The sequence below is a fragment of the Athalia rosae genome, chromosome 3 (genome assembly GCF_917208135.1).
Source record: "Athalia rosae chromosome 3, iyAthRosa1.1, whole genome shotgun sequence".
In the NCBI taxonomy this organism is placed as follows: domain Eukaryota; kingdom Metazoa; phylum Arthropoda; class Insecta; order Hymenoptera; family Athaliidae; genus Athalia; species Athalia rosae.
In genome coordinates, this window is record NC_064028.1 from 4,315,935 (window position 1) to 4,339,496 (window position 23,562).

Sequence of the window (23,562 nt, forward strand, 5' to 3'; positions counted from 1 at the left end):
CCCCCGAGGACATCGAACGATGCACGGTGGGAAAAAGAATATTGCGAAGTGTCGGACGTTTAAGAGTCTCAACGGAAAGGAGGGATAATTTTTTCTCCGTCAGTTTTCTTCCTCTTCCTCTTCCTCTTGTTCGATGGTCTTCTCGAAAGGGCACTGCCCGCATGTTGTTATACGCGTGTATACGAAAGAGGAGCGACGATGCGCGTAGGTATCGTAGTCGAGAGGATTTTAAAGCAATGTGCTGACTGATGTTTCTTGCCGCTGGAAGAGCGTTAAAATACAGATAACGCGGGATGAAATCACGACGCGAAGCGATCCCCAGACTCCCATCCTCCTGTTCTCTGGCTGCGCGTCGCTGTCGCCGCTGCCGTTACATTTCATTATCAACGAAAACCACCCGACTCGTTACCGGCTCTCCCGAGCAACGCGACGTGACCGAATTCTCCGTTGGCGCGAGAACCGAGGTACGGCTCGTTTAGCCGAATTCCAAATATCTCCGAAATTTTCAAACGTCATTTTTTCGGACACGCGATCCCCCCGAAGTAATCGATCCGGATCAGGGAGGATAAAAATCGTCAACGACGATCCGCGAGCGCCGGAAACCGAGGAGAGATGACAAACAGAGCGCGCTTTTGTTCGAAAGATATAATAACTAAGTATAATATGAAAATAAAATTAGCGAAGACGTTCCCTGCGTCCTGCGGCGGCGGCAGCGGCTACCTACACGTATGCAACGGCGACGGAGACTGTAGACAAGCGGGTAAAATTCCTGCATAGATTATATTATTATAAACCTTACGTATTATACAATGTGTATGTGTAGTAAGATCGGTAGAGCGAACAAAGGCAAAAATTTATACACAATGTACAATTGCAGAAGGAATAATAATTGTGGTCGGAATAATTGTGACCTTATTCAATGCAAAACGTACCGTATACGTAGCGCACACGCCGTGCGGAGATGCAAAACCGCATGTGCAGTCGGAAACTGCAGCGGAATATTTTTTTCTCTCCCGATTCCTATCCAGGGCGATAGCGGTGCACAACGAACGTAACGGAGAATTCCGATCCGTGCGAACGAAATGGAATTAAAAATGATAGAAAAAAAATAAAATAAATAAAATAAATAAAATACTCGTTAGCTGTTCCGTCGCTCTCCGATATCCGAAGGCAAAAGTCTTTGATCGATCAAACGAAGGGGCAGCCTTCGGCGACGTCGCCCGCGGTAGGCGTCTTCAAATAAATAAATGTATATATGTATAATATAGGCATATAGACCGTAGGTATATGTATATATATAATAAATATTAGCGCGCATTCAATTAAAGAGATGTTCGTATAGATGAAAGTTTATACGAGAACCGAACACGCGACAAAATATAGGAACGCGTCTAGAGTAAACGCGTTCTCACAATCGGTCGGGTAATATACGCTTGGAATAAGTAAGGTACAGATGTAAGTATACTTATAGCATACATACGCCTCTGTGTTCAATGCGATGGGAGAGACAGAAGGCAGCTGCCCCATTTGAACCCTCGACTCCGCGACTCAACTCAACTCGTCGTCGAGTCCCGTCCGATGGGTTCATTCGTCCGTCCGTTCGTCCGCCTCTCTATCCTTCCGACTGTCCCTAACGTTAGTTGCTATGCGGGATACGATTACGTCATACGAACGACGCAAGTATCTCGGTATCTACTGGGACCAATTTATTTATTGATAAGTGGAAACGGTTGGTTCGACGACTGGCAACGGGAGTGCCACCCCGCAGGACACGTTTACACATTTTATTCAACCGAGATTCTCTTCGAAATTCGATCGTCGCGGAGTTATTTTTCTCCTTTCGTCGATTATGCGTAGCTTGTTCGCGAGACGCTCCGGGTGAGAGGGAATCGGGCGAAAATATTGGGGTGCTCTTTCTTGTATTTTTTCAGAGGAATTCAACTCGAGCAAACGATGTGTTTAGACGAGCGAGAAAATTGTGGGAAATGTCTTGGAGAGTTTGGAGAAGGTTTGTGGATTAACATCCCGCCCCGCATATGAACCAGCAGCTTAACTCTAGATAAACGAATTATACAATGTATATACGTATATGTACATCGTAGGTATATACAAATTTGTATATGACTCACTGCGGTGTCGAGACTTTGTATATTTTCTTCTCGTAAAAAAGGAAAAGAAAATAATAATGAAAATGTGAGCCTTTTACTGGCTTCAAAAATGAGACACACGTGTGCGTACTCGTAATCGGAGAGGAAAAGAGAAATGGAGAAATTCGTGGTTTCATTGATAAAATAGTTTTGTGGAGAAACGACCTTTTTTCTCCATCTCGAATTTTTCTCGATAAAATTTTATCGACAAATCTGCATGTGAAATATTTTAAAGATATGGTTTTTCACGATAGACTTGAACGAAAGACTTATAACGTCATTCCAGAATATTTTTTTTTCTCCAAAATCCGATTGATTTTTGGCAATAGATCGTAAAATGCGAAACGATGGCGTAAAGTTCGGCCGAAATAGGCGGGAAAATATAACAAGGCGTCTTGAAGGGCGGGAATTAAACACCGCCATGGGGTGTATGCGCGTAAGGATGGAGGTGAAAAATAAAACAACATTTAACAGGAAGGCCGGGTGTGACTAACGTATGCCACGTGTCCTTACACCACCTGTCGTTTCTATGTGAACGATGAAAAAATAAATAAAGTAATAAAAAACGGAGCAATTCTTCGTTAACAATTTCATTTCAACTGAGACGCCTCGACTTATTTTTGAGTGCATGCAAAAATCCGAAAGACAGAAAACACGCGATTATTTTAAAATAAGGTGATTTGTTATCAGTTCTTGTTTATACGTACTTCATTAATTGGCGAGAATCAGCCAGGCTGAAAGCCTCACAAATCTTCATTCGGCGAACAAATTTCCTCTATTGAACGAGGCTTTAAACACCTTTTAATAATTTTGATTATGTTTCGACGAATGCTGAGAAATTATTGTGGGAAATAAGTAAACGGTAAAGAAAATTATTCACGACGTATAACCGGGTTAAAGTCGAGAAGATGTTTAGGAAAAAAGAGATCAACCGGACTGGAATCGGCACGCGTATTGTGACAGATGAGGAATATGAGCACAATTGGAGCTTGATTCGATCTCGAATCGTGCGATATTAGAAGACAAATATTTACATTGTTCATCGACGAAGACAAATGTCGCGGAGTCTCGAGCTGAACGTCAACATCAGGAGTTCCCGCGTTCCGTGATAGGGGAAAAAAAGGATAACAATAGTCGCTGACAATGAGATAAATACTAATGCAAAATCGATTAATTACGACTCACCTCCTGCATCGATAAAACTGCATTGCACTCCTATAGGAACATTGTTTATATCCGCTGGTCAGCATTTAATTATTAGTGTTATTTTTATTATTGATTAGGTTCGAGCGTGAGATGATTTTTGCAAAATGGCCGACTCATCTCACCCCTCCGCTAACATCCTTTAATAAAATAACACCAAAGAATATCTCTGTTAGAATGAAGATTAAAGAAACTTTAAAGATCTTTGTGTATTACGGAGAGGCTGACCAAGCTTCAGAACCCTTTTAGTAGAATTTAAACCGTTAACTTTTCGCGAGATATCAAATTTGTTTACACAAAGGACCCGGCAAGTGATCCGACCACGGGGTAACTTTTCGCAAGTTATTACGATGGACCAATTCACGTATTTTGGCGACATCTTCGTATCACCGGATGAACTACTTTGTTTAAATTACCAATGTCATTGATAGTAACTAATGCCATTGGTTCGGTCGGTTCAGTCGATGCAATGTATATAGATTCACTATTTTCTCAATAAGAAAGTTTTAAAATAGGCAATTGCTTTATTAAACCGATTAGTTATTCGTTAGGAGTTATTCGTTAATTAGGAGACCTTCTCGATGAACAACAATGATGTCTCACTTCACAAAATGGATAAATCTTTTTTCCTTCCTTTTTGGTTCAAAAAGACATGTGTTAGATGAGAAATCTCGGAACGACGGACTAGACCCCAATGACAGTAATGACAGTTCGTAGTTCAGAAATTCGCGCCAAACATATACAGCGTCGCGTGCTCAATGTGCTCTGCTTGACACTTTGAAAACAAGAAGAACTTCTCTAATTTCATCAATTACACCTTTAACTAATAATGAAATTCAGATGCAGAATGGTTAATGGCGTAGCCATGCGGGATTTTACTAGTAAGAAGACACAAGTGACGATATAATAACAGCATTAGTAAAACCTAGGTTAAAAAGCAATAACAACACCCATATTTATCACACAAATATTATAATCTCATAATTTCTTTTCAATTCTAACTAGATGTCGCGAACACTATCTCACGCCTCGCAAGGACATGTGTAATGAAATTGACAACGCATGAGGTCTGCTTCCACGTAGGTGATGACCGGTCGCCAATTGCTTGGACAGTTTTGTCGCAAAAGCAATTTTTCAGCGAGTATACAATGATTGGGGTATCAGATGAACACAATGAGATATACTTGGAGTTCTCACCTTCTATGCTGGCTAAATGTTTAAGCTCCTTGAAAATGGCTGCTAAAAGTGTGAAAATAAAACTGACCAACAAAGAACAACCCTGTTTAACGATTGAAATAGATCAAGTACCCTCTTTTAGCAGCGAGTCTCGGCAATGTGTTCACGATGTGCCAGTAACAGTAATTCCTAGAAAAGAGTGGAGTGAATTTCAAGCACCAGTGGTACCATCATTTGATGTAAGCAAAATTTGGTAAAGTTGCTGCCAGAGACATAGAATCAATGTGCTGCTTAGCCATCCTGACCCAATAAATAAACTTAACTATTTTTAGATTTCTATCGATATGCCAGAACTGAAACACTTACGAAATGTTGTGGACCAAATGGGGAAGATGAGCCCTACACTAATAATAACAGCATCAAGATCGGGAAAGTTTATCCTTAAGGTAGAGACAAGTTTTGCTACCGTTGCAACTCATTTTCAAGACTTGAGAGTACAGGGAGAAAGTCAAAACCAAGACGAGGAGGAAAAAGTTACAGCTACTGTTGATATTAAGAAATTTGCGATGTTCTTAACTTGGGACGTCATTAAAGCGGATAGTGTGACGTGCAACATTGTGGCAGACAGACTTATAAACATGTATATGAACATTGAAAACCACATGGAGATACATTATTTTATTCCAGCGGTAGCATCCGCATAGAATTTTCTAGAATAAATCACTTATATTTAGTTTATTTTTTAAAGTCATCTTTAACTAAGGAAATTCTGTATATTTCAAAATACAATATTTATTAAAACGGTTATCAAGCTCCTTGGGTTACAAACAATAGAAAGGGTGCTTCTTGACTCAGGTTTGGATTTAACTTGTGTTGTTGATAAACAAAAACATTTTAATATCACATGATATTTCTAAATCACATCAATGATTAGACTATTCAAGTAGTTTTCATGACGTTAACACAGACTCTCCTTACCTAAAATATCTCAGGTCGATACAAATGGAAACCCATTCTTCAACTTCCTTTGACTCTTTTCCATCAGGTGGATAAGTACGGTTGAATACCGTCAACTTGTGATGATTAATTATATGCTAAATTAAAACTGCGTTCATGCTCTTGTCTAAAATTCTGATGCATTGAATCAATCTGTTGTATCTTTGTCTGCAAAAGCGCTCTGCGTTGATCCAACCACTGCAAGCTGTTCATATGTGCATTTAAGATCTTACCAATCTGCACGATTGGGTCACTCGAGTCTTGAGATCGATTAGCTTCGTTCAAGTGCTCAATTATCTCTTTCAAGTCCTCGGACATCTGCTTCAACTGAGTATCCAAGTTTTCTGCTAGACGATAAGTGTACTCTCGCTCTGGGTCTATTGCAGACACGGATGCCAGTTCTTTCTCCAAGGGCACTAGGCAGTCCTGTAATTCTCTCTGTTGACCAACCTAGCAACGAAATTATTAACATAACGGTCGTTTATGTAACTTGTTGAAACTATTATCAGTAATCCTCAAATAACTATGAATATCCAAAGAAAACAGATGATTTTACTCACCACGTAATCCAATTCGTGTTCCAACTGCTGTTGCTCCAGTTCAACTCGTTCCACTTCTTGGTTTAAAGACACAATTTTGTTTCCATTAGCAATGAGAAGTCTGTCCCACGCATTGACCTGAGTTGCCTGATTGACAAAAGCCTTTTCCTGTTCTTCTAACTTCAGCGTCCATTTATTGATAGCTTCTTCAAGCTGACAAAAATTCAGTCCAGCAGGTTGGCTCGTTGCAGCGGTCGATGCTGTTACGCTGCGATAAGAAATAAACAAAGTATAACAAAAAAATACACGAAGTTTGAATAAGTGAATCAACTCCAAGCCAATTATGAACTCAATTATATTTTATAATAACTTTTGATAATTACTTACTTTGTCGCAGTCCCCAAACTTGTTTGTGGTGCACTAGTTGTTGCCGTGGTGGACACTGTGGGTGCAGAACTTTTGCCAAAATTAAATCCAGCAGTTGTTGCAGCAGATGTTGTTGTACCCAAGTTGAAACCAAGTGTCGAGGTTGTAGGTACTGTACTACCGATACCAAAAGAGCTCGTCGCAGCTGGGGCTGTCAGGTTAAAACCTGTTGCAGTTGGTGTGGTTGTAGCAGTACTGCCAAGATTGAAAGTTGCTGCGGTTGATTGGGCTGGTTGAGATGTAGGTGCAGAGAGACTGAAAGTGCCTGTTGCACTGGAGACTGGCGCGGTGGTAGTTCCCGCTGCCACATTTTGAATAGGTTGAGTAGTGGATGGAAGACTGAAGACTGTTGCAGCTGGAGTTGAGCTGATTCCGGTAGCAAAATTGGGCGCTGCTGTGGATCTAGGCGTAACGCTAAAAGCAAGATTGGATAGTCCTCCAGTAGTTGCGGTAGCAGTCCCTGGCGGTGCTTCAGAGGGAGTTGGTTTTGGAGTTTCAAAGGTTAGACCACCGGATGGTTGTGCAGAAGTAGTTGGTGTGCCACCTAAATTAAAAGTGACGCTGGAAGCAGTAGTGGCAGGATTAGCGCCGAAATTAAATCCTTGCACATTCGATGGTGTGGCAAAGGCATTGCCCAAGCTCGTGACATTTGATGGGTTTGATCCTTGGAAACCTGGCTGAGTCAATTGCGGAGTTGTTTTTATTGAGGTGCTGACTTGTGCCCCAAAACTTAGATTACTAGATTGTGCAGGAGTCCCACTTGTAGAATTAGAGAGCAGGGACCACGTATTTTTAGGTGGATTTGTTCCAAAACCAGAAATTGCACCAAGACTAGGTAGAGTGGTAGCTGGAGCAAACCTGGTAGCGAATAACTGCGAGTCAGATTTTGCTTGCGGCTGCATAGCCGTCTGAGGGAAACCTGGAGCTGTGATTTTGTTAGCATCGCCAGCACCTGCTGCTACAGCACCAAACGTGATCCCCTGTGTACCTAAAAAAAAAATTATTATTTTTAAATAGATGATAGTATCACAAATGACTTTAATTGATCACGACAAACAGAAACGAGTGTCTACCTCCTGTTGTTAGTTGAGAAGTAGTACCCAGAGAAAATCCTTGCTGGGTTGAGGGCTGAGTAGTCGGTTGGCCAAATGAAAAACTCATTTTTTTTCTCGTTTACGTTTACTTCGAAGTATTATTTCTACGGATACAACAGCGGAGGTAACAGAAATACAACGGTTTCGGCGATTAACCTCAATGATTAAATTTCAACACAATCGCGTGGTTTTTTAAGGTATATTAACAAACGATGAAGATACCGTGATGTGCGCGCTATAAGTTCTTTCTATACCTGATCTACAAGTCTGAAATCGTTGATTTGATAGCTAAGTGATATCTCAATTATTTTAAAAATGACACACGTGAAGAAGATACGCAGTTGCAGTGAACACTGGTGAGTACGACGAGTCTATGGAGGGTGGAGGCATAGCAGAGGTAGCGACTATCTGAACTGCAGTGGTAACATTTCACTTGTGATTTAAATTATTTCAAAGTGTTTATTCCGACTATCTGAGAACTTTCCTGTTAATTCAGAATCCCCTATCTTCTGATATACTGAAGTAATGACGATGATTACGCTTTGACTGAAACAAATCCTCGGTTAAAGCGTAAATTTAAATATACCGGATGTTCTCCTGGATGAGGCGGAAATAATGCCTATACTTGCACTGACGTCGCTGCTCGCTGCCGTCAGTCGCGAGAGTCGCGAAAAGAAAATGTGACGTTTGTGTAGAAGTGATTCAATATTTTGACAATTTGAACAGAATTCTCCATGTTATTTAATTGAAAAGTTGAATGACAAATACTACGGGCGCGAATTCGTTCTACAAGAGCTTTATATTCCCCAACAACCAACCCATTCTAATATTCCTTGAGAATTTCCTCTAACGAGCTGCTGTTATGACAGACAGCAATCTCTACTGATCTCCTGGGCTTATTTAAATTTCTTTCGCTTTATTTATCGACTTTCATCCAAGAAAAAACCACGAGTTGAAGAACAGGTTAGTTAGTGGCAGAACAATTGTTTGGTATGATTCATCAAACGCCACATCCATGTTATGATGTACATGTCGCTGTTGATTTTCTTGGTTAAACATTCAATTCTTGGTTAAGTTCAATCCAAATTTCTACATAGAAGTTTCTACTCTGTACAGGATGGGAAGTAATCATCTATACAGTCTTTCGTGGGGAGAGTTTGGAAGCTCTCTTGCTACTGCTGCACAATTACTTAGGGGTCATGGGGAATTAGTTGATGTTACTTTAGCTGCTGGTGGAAGAAGTTTTGCGGCACATAAAATTGTACTTTGTGCCGCTAGCCCATTTTTGCTTGACCTGCTCAAGGTTTGGTTCCTGATGTCTTCATTTTCATATCTTAGAATATAATAGCCAAGAATTAATTTTTATAATTAATCATTTTAGAGCACGCCTTGCCAACATCCTGTTATCATGCTGGCTGGAATTGGAGCAGATGACTTAGAATCTCTCTTAGAATTCGTTTATCGAGGCGAAATTAGTGTCGAGCCTTCTCAGTTGCCGTCACTGCTGCAGGCAGCCCATTGCCTCAATATTCATGGATTAACACCACCTACCGTCTTGACAGAGGTGATTTTCAAGGCGATAGACTATAACTTTGAAACAATGTGTACCTGTTCTAAATTTTATGTTTTTTTTCAGAATGGAGAGGAAATTCCCCTATCTGCCATTCCTGCAGCCAGCGAAGCTTTGGCACGTGATGTTATCAATTCATATTTGCCACTCAGACGAAGAAAAAGACGCACGAAATCTTCTTCTTCATCCTGCAAGTGGCCCAGAACAGATGATAATCATGATACTGAAAATCGCCCACTTGATGGACATAATCAGGAAAGCAGGACTATGGATTATGATCGTAAACATGATGACAGCAGCGGTAATCACGGAGATGATGCAGGTGAGAAAATTAAAGATCTAAATTTTCTATTTGTTATAAATTGTCACTCATATAATTGTGTTTTGTGTCCGCTACATTTATGGGTTCTAAAGTTACAATTGTAACAGATTCTTCTGGATTCTTGTTGAAAAATTTATTTACTTGAAACTAGTTATTTAATACACGGACACAAGCACATCCATCATTTGGGTTGAACTGCTTTTCTGTCAGATGCAAAGTAACAATGTGTTGAAAGTTCATGTGGAAGAACAAATTGTGAACGTGCATTAAGTGCGCCGAAAGCTATTTGAATGCCGTTTACTATTACGAATTTCGTTTTCAGAGAGTTAGCATAACATTCGTCGAATTTCCTTTATAATCTAGAGGTCAGTTCAGCCCTGAATGGTAACATTGTGTTTGTGTCTGTCAACAGTTAACGAACGTTCGGAATATTCTAATCACCATGGGTCTCGTTCGCCACAACCGCATCATTCAGTGCCACTAATCTGTGAAGACTCTCACGCCGCTGCTAACCAGGATTTGCCGGACTCTGAACCACATCTTCACACATTAATGCCGATGCAGCAATATTCTCCATTGCACATACCCTCTTTTCCAAGTTCTCTCAACATTGGCTTACCTCCTAGTGTTCCGATCCCCATTACTTCCTCAGCTCCTGGGTGCGCCTCTGTAAACGCCATGATGTTGGGTGCATCCAAAATACGAGGTGCTTCCGATTGTCCAGGCGTTTGCCCCCTCTGTGGGGCAACACTTCGACAGGCTAGAAATTTGAGACGTCACCTTCTGTCTTCGTGCAAATATCGCTTCAATGCTAACACCGGGCAGCATTCGTCGTCCGATCCAATGATCATTGAAATTAAACCTGAACTTGAAATTCCGGGGTATACTGGACATTCAGTTAATTATGGAACTGACAGTGGAAGCAGTGGTTGCGAACAAATTGAGTGTAAACCAAGTCCTCTGCCTTCTTCTTCGCCCCATGGGTCTTTAGTATCACCCCATGGATCGAACATGGTCTCTCCGCACAGTAATATTTCGTCACCGACCATAGCCAGATGAAATGAACTTTCGCGATATGAAGAGGATGAATAAATTATGAGCTCCAAGTGGTACGACGATGATTATACAGATGTAAATTTTTACAACAGTTTTTGATTTAATTCAAGGATCAACTGCAAAAGTTGTTTGTGATTTTTAATCGGTTTTAATGATGTCTCTTCCATTTACCGTTATCACTATTATTATTGAAATAATGAATGCATGGGAATATTTAGTTGGTAGTCTAATATTTAGGATAGGCTTAGGTTATCAAATTCACTGCCTCTTGTATCGTAATGCAATCCTGTACTGATTCCAAATTGTATTTACGATATTACGGCTCCGATTTTGAGTCTCGCATTAGGAGCCTTGCGCAGGCTGATTCATTGCTACGGAAAATATATTTGAACACCTGATTGTCTAGTGGCATAGGTATTTTTAATTCGTAATCAATGAATTTCGCTTATCAGGGAAGAGTTGTAATTTTTTACTCTTATAGTTTCTTCCATACCTCTCAATCAGCACTTAACTCACTTTTAAGTTTTTATACAGGTTTGTTTTCTCATGAGTCTTTAAAATACGTAATCTCTCCACACGACAATGCCTATTTTAATTTAAGCATGTTCATCGTAATTTTACCTTGTTTTACGCTGACAAACAGACAGTAATTACTCTACTTATAGAATATTAGAGTAGGTTTAAGATATGTACATTGTATTAACAATCTCATGGTTTGTAAATAAAATTCCTATAATACAGATAAAACAACGACGATTCATCGCTATTAATTCACTAGTTCAGTTCCTTCCTTCATTTTATTTGAAGAGCCTCAACGTAATAGAAAGAAATGTTTGAAGAAAAAAGTAACTTTTCGTTCTAGGAGACGGAAATTCGAAAGCCAGAAGCATGTCTGATCAACCTGCAACTTGCCCCTTATGCGGAGCTATCCTTCGTCAGTCAAGAAATTTGAGAAGACACTTGGAACTACTCCACTTTGGAAATGGTAAATCCAGTAAAAACAACGTTCGCGTTCGTCATAGGAAGACAGAGCGAAATGATGATTTTCATCGTGCTTCTCAAATACTCCTTAATAATCGAGAATTGCATACCGGAGCTGCTGATCTATCAAGCCTCACATCCTCCAGAGTTGAACATCCCCATATGAGATCAACGGAAAGTTCTGACATACAAACCGTCACTCCTTTATCCATGGCGTCTTCTGCTGCTAGTGTCTCTAGTGTTTCCAATTTGAGTCTACCAGGTAATGGGAAATACCTGTGACTTAACTATGATTTATGATTTCCAATTCCCTCAATTGAAAGTAACGATTAATACATCAAATTTCTTTTGATTTCCATTCAGGGAACATTATGGTTCCAGGAAATTTGTCAGGATCTGGAGAACAATCTTGTCTTTCAGGAAGTGTACCTGTGAGTTCGTGCGCCACTCCAATGGGTCCTCCTAATAATGGAATTTATTCTTCCGATGGAACGGCCAGCATGTTGAGCTGTTTGCTCCCGCCGCTGCCTTCTCTGCCATCTCTATCCTCTCCTCACGATGTCTTTCGACACGGAGATATCCTGCGTGCTGGTGTAACTTATTACGATACTTCAAGACAACAATCGAGGCATATTCATCGTGCCGATGTGACGTAAATTCCAATTCTGCATCCCCCCAAGAGTGATTATAATTGTTGGAGGTAATTGAAGTTACTGTAATATGATTACTTTGAGAGCAGATTTAAGGAGGACCAACAAAGTTATCGAGGAAAACTTAGTCCTCTGCATTTCAAGTAATCTGCTTATAACGAGTTCAAGCGACCTTACAATGCCGCAGTGCGTAGATTATAGATATTTGGAGCTTGACTTAGGGGAGAATATTTGTGAGTTAGCTTTTGTTGTACTTTAAAAAGCTTCGTTAGAGAATTATAGATATCATTGTATCACGAACAAGTACAGCTGGCAAAGGTACAGAATAATTTAATGATATCGCTTTATAATGATATTACGTGTATTCGAACGCTCGATCGGGAAAGAGAATAATTATTTTATTCAACATTTAAAATTTTAATACTTTATACATAAATACACATTATGTAATATCTAGTTGTTCAAAAATAAATGTTCATACGTATACAATCAACGAATATACGATTTTATTTGTTTTGATTTCTCGCGCCAGTTGGGACGGCAGGTAGCAGATCACGTGACCTACAACTTTTCGTAACGTCACGTGATCGCCGCCATTGTCTCAATGTGATTCAAAATAGCGAAAGTCGTTCCTTACGTGGGGGTTTGAAACACTTACAATTAGTATTTGGTGCCATAGAACGGAAATTTCGTAAATAATCTAGTAAATTGAGTAATCATGCAGTCCCAGAGGTTGAGGTTTTCCCGATCTGACGCTGGGTCGGTCTGGAAAAACTTTAAGCGACTTTATTTCTAATCTCGGGTACCAAGGGTGTTTCAAAACCAGCTTGTAACAGATCTTTATTTATGCTGCGGAATAGCAAAAGGTGATAAGAAGGTGAGATGGAATAATTTTTGTTCTTTATTTGTGACAAAAAATCATTCTCGTTTGTGTCAAAGTGAAATGGAGCGAATTCATTTTTTCTCAAGTTGAAATTGAAACAGAATAAGACTCGATTTTTATTTGGATTCCTCAAGGCTTTTATCAAGTACGTGAGTTTCTTTTCATGCAGCCATCATTTCAAATTCCAGGCTCAAACTTCTACCCCTAACATTCTGACCCTATTTCCCCTCAACGCCCACTGGCTGCTTGTTTGAAAAACTATTCTTGTTCAAAAATGGACGTTGTTCTAGAACTATAATAAGCAAACTTTTCATCGATTGCAGATTCTAACTGAGAATTTTTATATCTCCAGAACAACCTGACGATGAGAGGATAAAGATAAATACGCAACGCTTCCTTATATCTGCCTTCCTAGAATATCTGCATCAAAAGGACCTCTTTATCAAAAAAAAAAAGGGTAAGTAGCCGGAAGGCGTATTTTAATTAATATTGTTTCCATATTTCTGTACGATGCAAATTTTTCTCCTGCGGCGACATTCGTCGAATGCATTGACTTTACATCGTCGATTCGATTCATTTGATTATAACATCGCATCACCGCGTGCCTGGTGCACGTTTCCGTGCGAATATGAAGAAAAAAAAATAACAGTAATTATAATAATAATTCACACGTTCGCTGAACGTATCTAAAATTATCAATATAATTAAATTGATCATGACTAATCATTTATAGGTGGCAAATTGCTAATTCCGATATCAAATGTGTAAATAGGTGGGTAGGTATAGGTATGCACAGTTCTGGAAATTGGGACATTGCAAAATCATTTGCAAAACCGACATCATATTTACCGCCCATATGCAAACGAATTCACAAAGTACGATATAACTGCATTCCCCTGAATATATACACGCACATCGCGCGTAGCCGCTACCTTTTTACCTATAGGTATACGTGCCTATAATATCGTTGGTAATTTCTAGCCAATTAATTACCCCCTGGTAATTAGCCAGATTAAATTCTGTAGCAGGTTGTTAAATAAACCGTGTATAAAATATGCCTACCGAGTGCATCGAAGTTCATCCGCAATAATTAATGCATCGTTTTTTGTTTGTCTTTTTTTCTATCCGCTTTCAACATTTATTAACACCGGGGATGGATATCATCCGGTAAAGGTCAATCTACGGTAAACTGATATCGAATGAACCACGCCGATATCGGGGGATGCGAATTTTTTAATCGGGAGAGTTGAGGGTTGGTTTTTCGATGGTTGCATCGATGGCGACAGTGTAGCGAAGGGCTTTTGATTTAAATTTGCGACTACGTCGCGGCAGCTTCGGGGGCGATATGTAAAAGAGCGGGAACGACGGCAGGTTGAGATTTCGTTAGAAAAGTTACGTCGTAACGATGGTATGCACGCTATTTCAACTTCACGTTCTCGAAACTTTGTCGCCGCCGTTACGCCGACTCTTCTTGCACTTTTTTTTTTCTTTACGCTTACTTCCGCCGTCGTATATACGCTTTTTGCATTTCACATTATCATCATTCCTCTGTACCTAACGTAACGTACAGTCATAGGAGTATAGTATTTCAAATTGTTCTCCGGGAGTTCCCCTTATATAATACTCGTTTATCATGAACTTTACGTGCACGGCTAGTGCACGTAATCAATCATATAATTGCACAAGTGGATGCAATCGAACAGGATTACGTTGAGAGATTGTTCGTATTTTCGAATTCTCGAGTCGTAATTGATCTTTTTTTTTTTTCCTTTATATTTCCGATCGCGCATAGACGACGCGAACGCGTTGTACCGCAGCAGTGGAAAAGCAGCCCACAGCAGGAAACCGAGGAAACTCGTAAAGTGTGGGCTACCTAATTAAAGTGACGTTGTTCCGTAAATTTCATACGTGTACATCATCTAATTCCCTGTATGTGTATTACGTACGGCTATAGGCAAGCCGTGTTCCAGGATCCTACATGACACGGTTCTGGCATAGGTATACCTGTAACGTCGAGGGTTGAAACTAAATTGTTTTAGCCGGAGACCGGCAGACTTTGCGGTATATGTATATAATACAGAGCACGGTGAGGAGAGAACTGAGGTCATGCAGCACCGGCGAAAGGGGCTTGTGTAGGAGAGAAACTGGACATCGAACTTCCGCGTGTTTTCATCGTGTAATAAATCACTCTCCGGTCGACGGTCACTGGCTGCAACGTTCTTACAGGTACACCTATAGGTACACACAAGTTGGATAAATAGGGTATACCCGCCGGTAGACGTGGACATTCGCTAGTGACTGAAATATCGCCATTTCGATTGAAAATCTTTATTAAATTCCGATGCCGATTCGATTTTATTATTGCGCTCGTTATCAGCGGCGTGATTTCCTTTTTTTTTTTGCACATGCATCATCGTCGAACGCGCCGATTCGCTTACCGTCACCTCGGGATGCTGCGAAACCTTTCGAGATAATTGCGCAGCTCGATACAATTGTTCGAGTGCGATGAGCGTGATTTTTTTCATACGTCTAAGCTCATCGTCGGACAATTAGTCGAGTACAATCGTAGTTTTGATAGGAATGAAAATTTCGCGCTTTCTCGCCTACGATCGTTTATTTTTTTATATCGACGATCGCGACAACGGCCCTCGTTGACAAATGGGAGCTCATAGAGGAAAAGAAAGATTAAAATAAAAAGAATAACGTACGAAGATAAATGAGACGGGTCCGAAACTGATATACCGATGGGTGATGAAAGGAGGGTGACAAATTTGTAACGTTACACGCGTAAACTAGCACATGCTATACATCTCGCGAAAAAACGTGTTATACAGAGATGTTATAGGAAAAATTATAAACGACGTAGATGAATCATGCCATCAACCGAATAATTTTTTTTCACATCTTTTTCTCTCCAGTTTTTATCCATCGGCAGGCACCTTTTTTTTCTTTTTCTCTTCTCCTTTTCCTACTTTACTCAATCGTCTGAGTCGACGATGAAAAATAGTTCGGACGAAATTTTCTCAAAGTTTAAAAACAAAGGTGCATCGCTGAACGTTGAACGGAGAGCACGAGTATACGATATCCGGACTTCATCTTTCCGGAGTACCTAGTAGAGAAGAACTTTTCAACTTTCTTTGCGACTCGCGACTAACGGTGTACCAGTTTCACCGAATGTCATGACAGCCATACGTGCACACGTGAAATTTCAGCGTCACTTCGCGTCGTTCACGGGGACATTCGTCGTATCGAATGAGACAGGATTTAGGTCGTAAAAAAAATTCTCCTAATTGTGACTAATTTTGGAACACACTCCCCAACGTCGCGGTTGGTATCGCGAGATAATTGCGGCAAATGCAAAACGATGCTTTCCCTCGAACGTTGAAAATAAATATGTTATTACGAACAGGTCGGTGATTTTGACATATCTTTCGGACGATGTCTCAAGGAATTTAATCACTTCGTACGTTTCGTATACTGCAGCTGGCGACGCGTATCGAGGTTGACGGGGCAGGCCAACGCGGACTCCGAAGTCTCTTCTTTCTCTCAACCTTTTTTTTACCATCTCTCTCGCTGGCAACATATCTATAAATAAAAGTTACGACCGTGTAATAAATACGAAATAGTGTATACGGTTAGGCACTCCCCACTCCCTACCGCGGCACCAGCACGTGTTACTTCGCGGCGTACATGTTCGCGCGCGGTGCATTTAATGAATACTCGACTCGATTGCTGCGGAATAATGCCAATTTTTACGTGCCCCGTATACACCGAGATAGGCTGCATCCGCGTATCGAATTTCATTGACGAAAGATTCGAGGAACTCGAATTCTTCGCGATGCGGACGGATGGAAAAAAAAATATATTCACATACGTATAGGTATATCAAATTTATCTAGGCAGGGGATACGCACCGATCAGATTACAATTGAACACGGATACGTGTGTGTCGGTACTTAAAGACAAATTATATCCCGCGGCGCTGTAATTTTCGTTCGTTCGTTATTCGCTTATTTTCCGTACACTCATTATTACGTATATCTATGCGGATTTTAGTTGCCGCATAATTATTTATCGCACGTACATTACAAAACGCGAGTTACTTCTGTGTACGTACGTTTGTTTTCCACGTCTCATCACGTTCGTATATCTATTTTAATAAACAGTATGAACGCGAAGCTTATCTTTATACAGCTGTACCGTGTACGGAGAGTGATAACCGCGGATGAGTTACGCGAACCGACGACGATTATTTTTCAGTACGTAATATTAGTTCGAAAATTGACATAATAATTCGTATCGCGTGGAGGGTAATCCATTACACAGTTTTCGCGATTCTTCAGTTGAAATTAATTCACGAGACTTTGAAGAGCGCAGAAAAATATAATCATCGACGGACGGGAGGCTCTTTCTTTCTCCGTGGACGTCGTATACCTATACCGGCCGGGAACCGTTATAACTTTCGTGCTATTTTTTTTTTTTTTCCACCAGTTTCTCGTCGTTTTTCTGTTTTCTAATTCGGAATATCTTATCCCGTTTAACGCATAGGATATCCAATCGCGTATCACGCGCGGACGTAATTATGAACGAAGTTCATTGTTTTCAGCGTTGTTTTTATTGGCGTCATCCGATATTCCTCGGTTTCTTATCGAAATGAAAATTTATCGGTTCGCGTCGATGTGTGAAACGAAAACGAAGGTACGTCGGGTATAATTTGGTGCAAACTGGCGATAAAGTCGAGCGCGGCGCACAGCCGAAAATTAAAAATCGTCGATTCGCGCACTCCGAGTAAAAATTGTCTGTGTTTTTTTTTCTTCAAAACGGCGGGATTCCTAGTTTGTCCGAACAGCTGGTCGAAAATTCGTTTTTTTTCGAAGACAATCGTTTTCACGGACTCACGGCGTGTGTGACCGCGTTGTTGGAAACCGACGACGGAACGCGAGACCTCGTGCCACTGAACTGAACGGTAAACCCGGTCGAGTCCCCGAGTACTTTCCCGATCTCACAAAGGAATGAGCAGCACTTACGGTATAACCGCAAAGACAATATTGCACCTAGTGCTGAACCGGGAATTTACAGAAGAACGAGCGACGTACATTTCTTTGTTGGTTGCGCGAACTTTCGACTGATACGAGCGACGATTTTTCGTACGCGCGGTGCTCGAAATTCATTCAAATTCCATTCGTCCGAACGTTGTCGAGTGTTCCTCTTTTTCGTTACTGCGAAAGTTTTGGAGTTTAATTAGCTGGCGGATGACGTTCGTTTCGAAAACATGGCGAGTGATAGCAGTGATTTCGAGGACGAACAGCCTCTAATTCCTCCGAAAGTTGATGATATTGAGAAGGGTAGCGAAAAATCGAGTCTCGCGATGAGGAACAGGAGGGTCGACGCCGAAGGAGAATTCTTGGTGGGATCGGTGAGTGACACTTTCTCCTACATTGCGGGACAGGGGGGGGTATTATCGGAGTGCGAGAGGAGGGGCAGAAGAGAGAGAAAAAAAATGAAATGTCGATCGACGGGGTCGGGGTAGGGGTGGAGTCGAGCGGGGGATACCGTTTCGAATATTTGTACTCGATTCTTATTCATACCGCCGTTCTTCCATTCTTCCGTTCGAGTGTTAATTTCCAAATTTTCGGGCAAAATTCCAGACACAAGTGGAGAGCCGAAAATTGGGTTAATCTTCGTATAAACAAATCGAAGAAAATACGCACCAAGGTGAAACGGAGTTTAAATTGGTTCGGAACTCCGGCACCCGTTTTCTCCGTGGATCGTCCGTATAGAAACTTATACCCTCCGCTATGAGTGTACGTATACCTGTAATGCAATTGCTCGAAACGGTGTACACGGCGTAAAACGCCTGAAACCCGCTGTAAATAATGGAAACGAATCGACGAGGCGGTTTCCAAAAACCGCATCTCTACAGTACGTTGAAATTGTGTATTCGTTTATTTCCACAAACTCGTTAAAAGTAGGTACGTTACGTAATTCCCTAATCAAGTACCGCGGACTAGAACTAAACGTGAACTCGACCGGTTCTAAAAATGAAACTAACTCTAACGCGGATTATTCAAACAAGCGCCAATAGTTTGACTAGCCTTGAGTAAAGTAACCCGAGCTCTCGGTCGATCTTCGGAGTATCGCGTCTATACCTCGGTAACCAGCGATCATAAACTCGATGTCGATTTGAATATTATATGCACATAATTAGATACGAGTTTTACAGTTTCTTGAAAACCCTTCAACTCCGAGTTCTGGATGGAAGTTTGATTTCATTTTTTTTTTTTTTTTTTCCCTCTTATTTTTCTTCCACTCTTATCGCAATTATTAAACGACGTTAAAGCTCTCTCCTACCGTCTACGTGTAACCGTTATATATATATATATATATATAGATAAATTCTTTAAACGATATCGGATAGAAAATCGGTTCGCCAAACTTACTACAAACGTAACTTTTCAAACTTCACTACTCCGGCCGCGCGATTCTTTTCCTACGCGGTACAAAAACCGATCAAACAGCAGCGGCCACCTACCTCCTATTCGATCACTGCGGGGATACGACGATGAATCTTACATTTGGGTAACGACCGAGCCGCCTGTTTTACGGTATAACTGATAACATATTCATAAGAAAGGATCGCGTAATGCGTTGTTGAACGCTTATATTCTACCCGTATCTACGTATATCTTGTACATTTAATAGACGGTGTTCTCCGAGATAGATGTGAACATAGGTGGATATTATATCGTACATATGTGGGTATAACTTGGCTCCGAGTATCGCCTATATACGTATACATATACACATTGAGTTTCTTTGGTATAACGCGCGGTTGAAATGTGATTGCGATTTGATCGGGTATATCCACCGGCGGCGGCGAACCCGGACCGATGGCTATTATTACGGTTTATATACATGTGCAAAGGTAGAGGGAATCAGCCGGTAGGGATCGATCGGAAGTGCAAATCGCCCAAGTTCTTTGCCTCGCTTCCCCTCCATCCGACCCCCTCCCCCCTCCCCCCCTTTTATTTTCACCATTCGATCAGAGAAGGAAAAGTTAAAATAATAAAAAAAAAAAAAGAAAAAAATTACACGAAGAAAGTAAAAGAAATAGGGGTGGGGGAAACTTTGGCTTCATTCTTCCCGTTTGCTACGAGGGATTGTTTTTGCTTACTTGCTATTCCACCCCGATCGGTTATATCGTTCGCGCTCGCGAAACTCTTTTGGAATTATATTTATTTCCATTTTCTGGAAAAAAGTATACGTTATAGGTATATAAGAATAAATAAATGAAACGGTATTTTTCGAAGGCAGATTAGTTTTTCCTCGCACAGCTGTACATTTCTCTTTTTCGCCCGCTCGATTCGTCGATCCAGCGTAATTCGGGGAGGTGGAGGGTTAAAAGTTTGTTTGTACATTTACCGCGAAAAATATGTATAACCGATGGGAAGATACATCGCCTATCTTTTCGTATGCAAATATCGGGCTATTGCGTACACCGCTGTTTCATACGGGGGGGGGGGGGGGGGGGGGGTAAGCCGTAAAATGTGCATACACACACCGACGAATGAATGAAAAGCGACGCTTTATTTGAACCTGACGGTTTTTGGACGAGGATAAATTTTATCCGATATCTATTTATACGAGATCCTTCTTCCGTGGGCGCCGCGCATCCCAGCCGCACGACCGCGGGCGTAAAGGAAGAGGATCCCGGATCCGTATAACTCCTCGTTTTCTCGGGAAAGAAGACCTTTCGGTTAACACCTCCTCGGACCATCCGCTCGTATAAATCGTCGTTGGCTTCGAAACGAGGGAACGAATTGGTTCTCAGCTACCGGTTAAATGGAATTTACCGAGCGATGGCTAAGAAAGCAAGCAAACCTGGCCAGGTGGAATCTTGTCGCGGATCTCCTTGGATATCCGCTACCGAATACTGTGGCCAGGTGGCTCTTTTTTTTTTCTTTCTTTCTTCCTCTCACACTCCGCCTTACACCGCTAAAGTCCTCGCAATCGACGCTCCTCATCCTCCCCGGCCCGCGCGAGGACTCTCGACGAGGAAAATATTTTCCGTACAACGGCTAGCGAAGAGAATTTGAAAAAAAGGACAATTCTCGTTACCTTTTCAGCCGACAGTTTCAATTTCACTATTCTACTCGTCGCCTTTTATAATTCCCCCGATATCCCACCCCCCTCGGGAGATGGGAAAAGTTTTCTTCGATTTCAGAAAAAACTCACCCGATTCGATATTATCGTTGAACGGTCTACGGTATACGCGGAGAAACGGAGAGAGAGAGAGAGAGAGCGTATAAAGTTCGGCTTCGAATCTTGTAAAATTATATCTTCTAATTAATTGGAAGACTCGAGCTTACTTAATTCGATTAAAATCCGGGCACACACTTCGATTGACGTAGTTTACGCGACGCCGCGTTTACTTGTATACCCGTACAACGCGGCGGAGAAGTTCATTCGAACTACACATTCGATTCGTCGAAAGATCTGAAAATTATTTTCCACCTGTATATTTTCCAAATCGAGTAAAAAAAATCTAGAAACTCGGCGATAAATCGAACGTTAGCGAGAGTCCGCCGTTCGCGGGAGTCGGAGATAAAAAAGCACGTAGAGCAGATATAGGCTGAGGCAGAGCTTCGCGAAATGATTTATTTTCCCTATCGGTTAAATATATGAACAGGTAAACACGCGCATCGGGTAGGGAGAAAACGTAAGGGGAACTTGGAGGGCCGTTTCTGTTTCGGCTCGTTACGCGAAATGTCCCTCGAGTACGTAGCTCGGAACGCTCCGCATCCCGCATAGGTACACTAAAATTCCAATCGCGTATACCTCCTCGGTGCCGAAGCGTCCGCTAAATATTCGACGTTCGAATCTTGATGAAATTTCGCGAACTTCCAACGTTGGAGTGGCGTCGTACAAAAGAATTCGATACGTATAGGAAGAATAAATCACTGGGTTGGTTATCAACGTCGTCGCGGCTAACGCTTACGTTCGTCGGAATTATCCTGCAGTCGTGATGAATAAAATAAGAAGGAAAACGAGGAGAAGTGAAAGGATGGTAACACGGCCGCCTAGTTTCGTAGCTCAAGTTTAAAGGTGCGCTCACGGTACGGCGGTAGACGAGGTACTTAAAATATGAAAATAGAATCGAATCGAATCGTCCGAATTCGATCGGCGGAGCGACGATTTTCCCCGTTTTATCTCAACCGGATAAACGCAAGTATATCTAAAATTTCAGCGGTGCGGAGTAGTAATTCGGTATACAGTGTATACACGTATACGTATATTCAATCCGAATCGGACCCAAGGGACAAATCGATCGTGCCGCGGCACATCCTGAGAGTGTAGAGTAGAGCGTTGTAGGTATACCGAATTTCTTTTATTCGGTCATTCGGTCCAGATAAGAGTTTGCGGAAGACCTGCAGCGCGGATAAGGAGATACGATGTACGTACGTACGTACACGTACACGTATACCTATAGATTACAAAGCTGCACAACGTTACGTTTTCTACGTATAGGAAGGATGAAACTGGTCGACGTAGGTGAACAACAATGCCATTCCTGTAGGTGTAACGGTGGGGGGGGGGCCGACGTCGTCGTCGTCGTAGTCGTATTCAAAGGCAACTTTCACGTCGCCGTCGGCGCGCAACCGACTGCATTGAGAGGAGAACGTCTTGAAATTATCGCCGTGGATTTCTTACGTGATCTTATTGCACCTCCGGGGATTTTCCGATCGGTTTACATTACGCGGCCGGCGAGCGAGCGCGCGCACCGCTACCGATACCGATACCCGAGAAAAAAAGGAAAGCGAACACCCGGATGAAATTAACGCAAATGTTTGTCGTACGCGACCCACTCGCCTAATTGATTTCCTTTATTTATCGCCTCCTCTGTCTCGTCGATTCGCAATCGCGATACTATTTTTTTTCTCTTCTCGCTGCCGATTCGAGCCTCAGCCCCGCGTCGTCGTTAAGTTTAGCGAAAATTCGATCTTTGATCGGCGAGGTAAAAAAAAGTGAAAAAAAAAAAATAAATAATAAATGAAAAAGGAGGGATTGACGTTTTTGGAAGGGTCTCGCCTTCGCTAACAACGATACGAGTCGTACCTACATTATATATCTCTGCGCGTACACCATATCGCGGTGGTTTTGGAAGCTCGACAGCTTGGGCCGACCCTCGACCCTCGACCCAACTTGACCTTTTCGGACAATAAAACGATATTTCGATTTGCGGTATTAAATTCTAACGGACAATCCGAAAGGGCGGATCGAAACTTGAAATTACGAGCGGTGACCGATTTCGAAACTATATACAGTCGACAGTTTCGCCGTTTCGTCTCCGTACGTGGTTCGCGTATTCGTTCACCTCGTCCAGCGGTTTCGTCTTCTTATCAAACCTGGGAAATTCAGTCGTCGTGCGAACTACGGAGTTCGCATACGGGGACGAATTGTGAGCAAAGTTGCCGCGAACTGACGGTACGTTTCGTCGAGTAGCACCGCGCTCCGAGCG

General features: G+C 41.7%; 5 protein-coding genes across 14 annotated transcripts in view; 3 read left to right on the top strand and 2 right to left on the bottom strand.

Annotated features, from left to right (window-relative positions):
• Positions 1 to 3,678, bottom strand: part of LOC105686703 (myb protein) — a 43,619-nt gene extending 39,941 nt beyond the window's left edge. Inside the window, exon 1 of one of the 4 annotated variants that reach the window (XM_012401775.3) lies at positions 3,333 to 3,678. In XM_012401775.3, coding sequence (XP_012257198.1) covers positions 3,333 to 3,397 — 65 coding nt within the window. In that variant the 5' untranslated portion in view covers positions 3,398 to 3,678. Of the gene's footprint in view, positions 1 to 932; positions 1,184 to 2,854; positions 3,214 to 3,332 lie in introns of those variants that run through there. The other 3 variants (XM_012401776.3, XM_012401773.3, XM_048652160.1) reach the window with 3 other exon arrangements.
• Positions 3,679 to 4,041: 363 nt separating this feature from the next.
• Positions 4,042 to 5,333, top strand: LOC105686758 (checkpoint protein HUS1). Its single transcript, XM_012401870.3, has 3 exons — positions 4,042 to 4,231; positions 4,356 to 4,765; positions 4,859 to 5,333. Exons 1-3 carry the CDS (start codon positions 4,180 to 4,182, stop codon positions 5,228 to 5,230), a joined length of 834 nt encoding a protein of 277 aa, XP_012257293.2. The 5' UTR covers positions 4,042 to 4,179; the 3' UTR covers positions 5,231 to 5,333.
• On the bottom strand, positions 5,280 to 8,004 carry LOC105686757 (nuclear pore glycoprotein p62). Its single transcript, XM_012401869.3, has 4 exons — positions 7,561 to 8,004; positions 6,449 to 7,475; positions 6,083 to 6,329; positions 5,280 to 5,972 (listed from the first exon to the last, which is right to left on the bottom strand). Exons 1-4 carry the CDS (start codon positions 7,646 to 7,648, stop codon positions 5,610 to 5,612), a joined length of 1,725 nt encoding a protein of 574 aa, XP_012257292.2. The 5' UTR covers positions 7,649 to 8,004; the 3' UTR covers positions 5,280 to 5,609.
• A 231-nt stretch (positions 8,005 to 8,235) lies between these two features.
• LOC105686207 (protein bric-a-brac 2) lies at positions 8,236 to 12,644 on the top strand. 4 transcript variants are annotated; one of them, XM_012400832.3, is made up of 6 exons: positions 8,236 to 8,544; positions 8,698 to 8,884; positions 8,963 to 9,145; positions 9,218 to 9,473; positions 11,392 to 11,772; positions 11,874 to 12,644. In XM_012400832.3, the coding sequence occupies exons 2-6, from the start codon at positions 8,699 to 8,701 to the stop codon at positions 12,164 to 12,166; spliced, it is 1,299 nt and encodes a 432-aa protein (XP_012256255.2). In that variant the 5' UTR covers positions 8,236 to 8,544; position 8,698; the 3' UTR covers positions 12,167 to 12,644. The 4 variants fall into 4 exon arrangements, with proteins under 4 accessions (XP_012256255.2, XP_012256256.2, XP_012256258.2 ...); XM_012400833.3 differs by having other exon boundaries at positions 11,892 to 12,644; XM_012400835.3 differs by having other exon boundaries at positions 11,931 to 12,644.
• A 1,913-nt stretch (positions 12,645 to 14,557) lies between these two features.
• Positions 14,558 to 23,562, top strand: part of LOC105686378 (venom dipeptidyl peptidase 4) — a 160,033-nt gene continuing 151,028 nt past the window's right edge. The window contains exon 1 of one of the 4 annotated variants that reach the window (XM_048652154.1): positions 14,558 to 15,269. In XM_048652154.1, the coding sequence (XP_048508111.1) occupies positions 15,109 to 15,269 (161 nt within the window). In that variant the 5' untranslated portion in view covers positions 14,558 to 15,108. Of the gene's footprint in view, positions 15,270 to 17,276; positions 18,460 to 23,562 lie in introns of those variants that run through there. The other 3 variants (XM_048652143.1, XM_048652145.1, XM_048652152.1) reach the window with 3 other exon arrangements.

Excerpts from the sequence above, each read along its gene's own strand:
- LOC105686758 (XM_012401870.3), top strand. The coding sequence starts at position 4,180 with ATGAAATTCAGATGCAGAATGGTTAATGGCGTAGCCATGCGGGATTTT. Across the intron at positions 4,232-4,355 it reads AGCCATGCGGGATTTTACTA|ATGTCGCGAACACTATCTCA; the intron begins GTAAGAAGACAC and ends AATTCTAACTAG. Across the intron at positions 4,766-4,858 it reads CAGTGGTACCATCATTTGAT|ATTTCTATCGATATGCCAGA; the intron begins GTAAGCAAAATT and ends AACTATTTTTAG.
- LOC105686757 (XM_012401869.3), bottom strand. The coding sequence starts at position 7,648 with ATGAGTTTTTCATTTGGCCAACCGACTACTCAGCCCTCAACCCAGCAA. Across the intron at positions 7,476-7,560 it reads TTCTCAACTAACAACAGGAG|GTACACAGGGGATCACGTTT; the intron begins GTAGACACTCGT and ends TTTTTTTTTTAG. Across the intron at positions 5,973-6,082 it reads AACACGAATTGGATTACGTG|GTTGGTCAACAGAGAGAATT; the intron begins GTGAGTAAAATC and ends TTTCGTTGCTAG.
- LOC105686207 (XM_012400832.3), top strand. The coding sequence starts at position 8,699 with ATGGGAAGTAATCATCTATACAGTCTTTCGTGGGGAGAGTTTGGAAGC. Across the intron at positions 8,885-8,962 it reads TTTTGCTTGACCTGCTCAAG|AGCACGCCTTGCCAACATCC; the intron begins GTTTGGTTCCTG and ends TAATCATTTTAG. Across the intron at positions 9,146-9,217 it reads CACCTACCGTCTTGACAGAG|AATGGAGAGGAAATTCCCCT; the intron begins GTGATTTTCAAG and ends GTTTTTTTTCAG.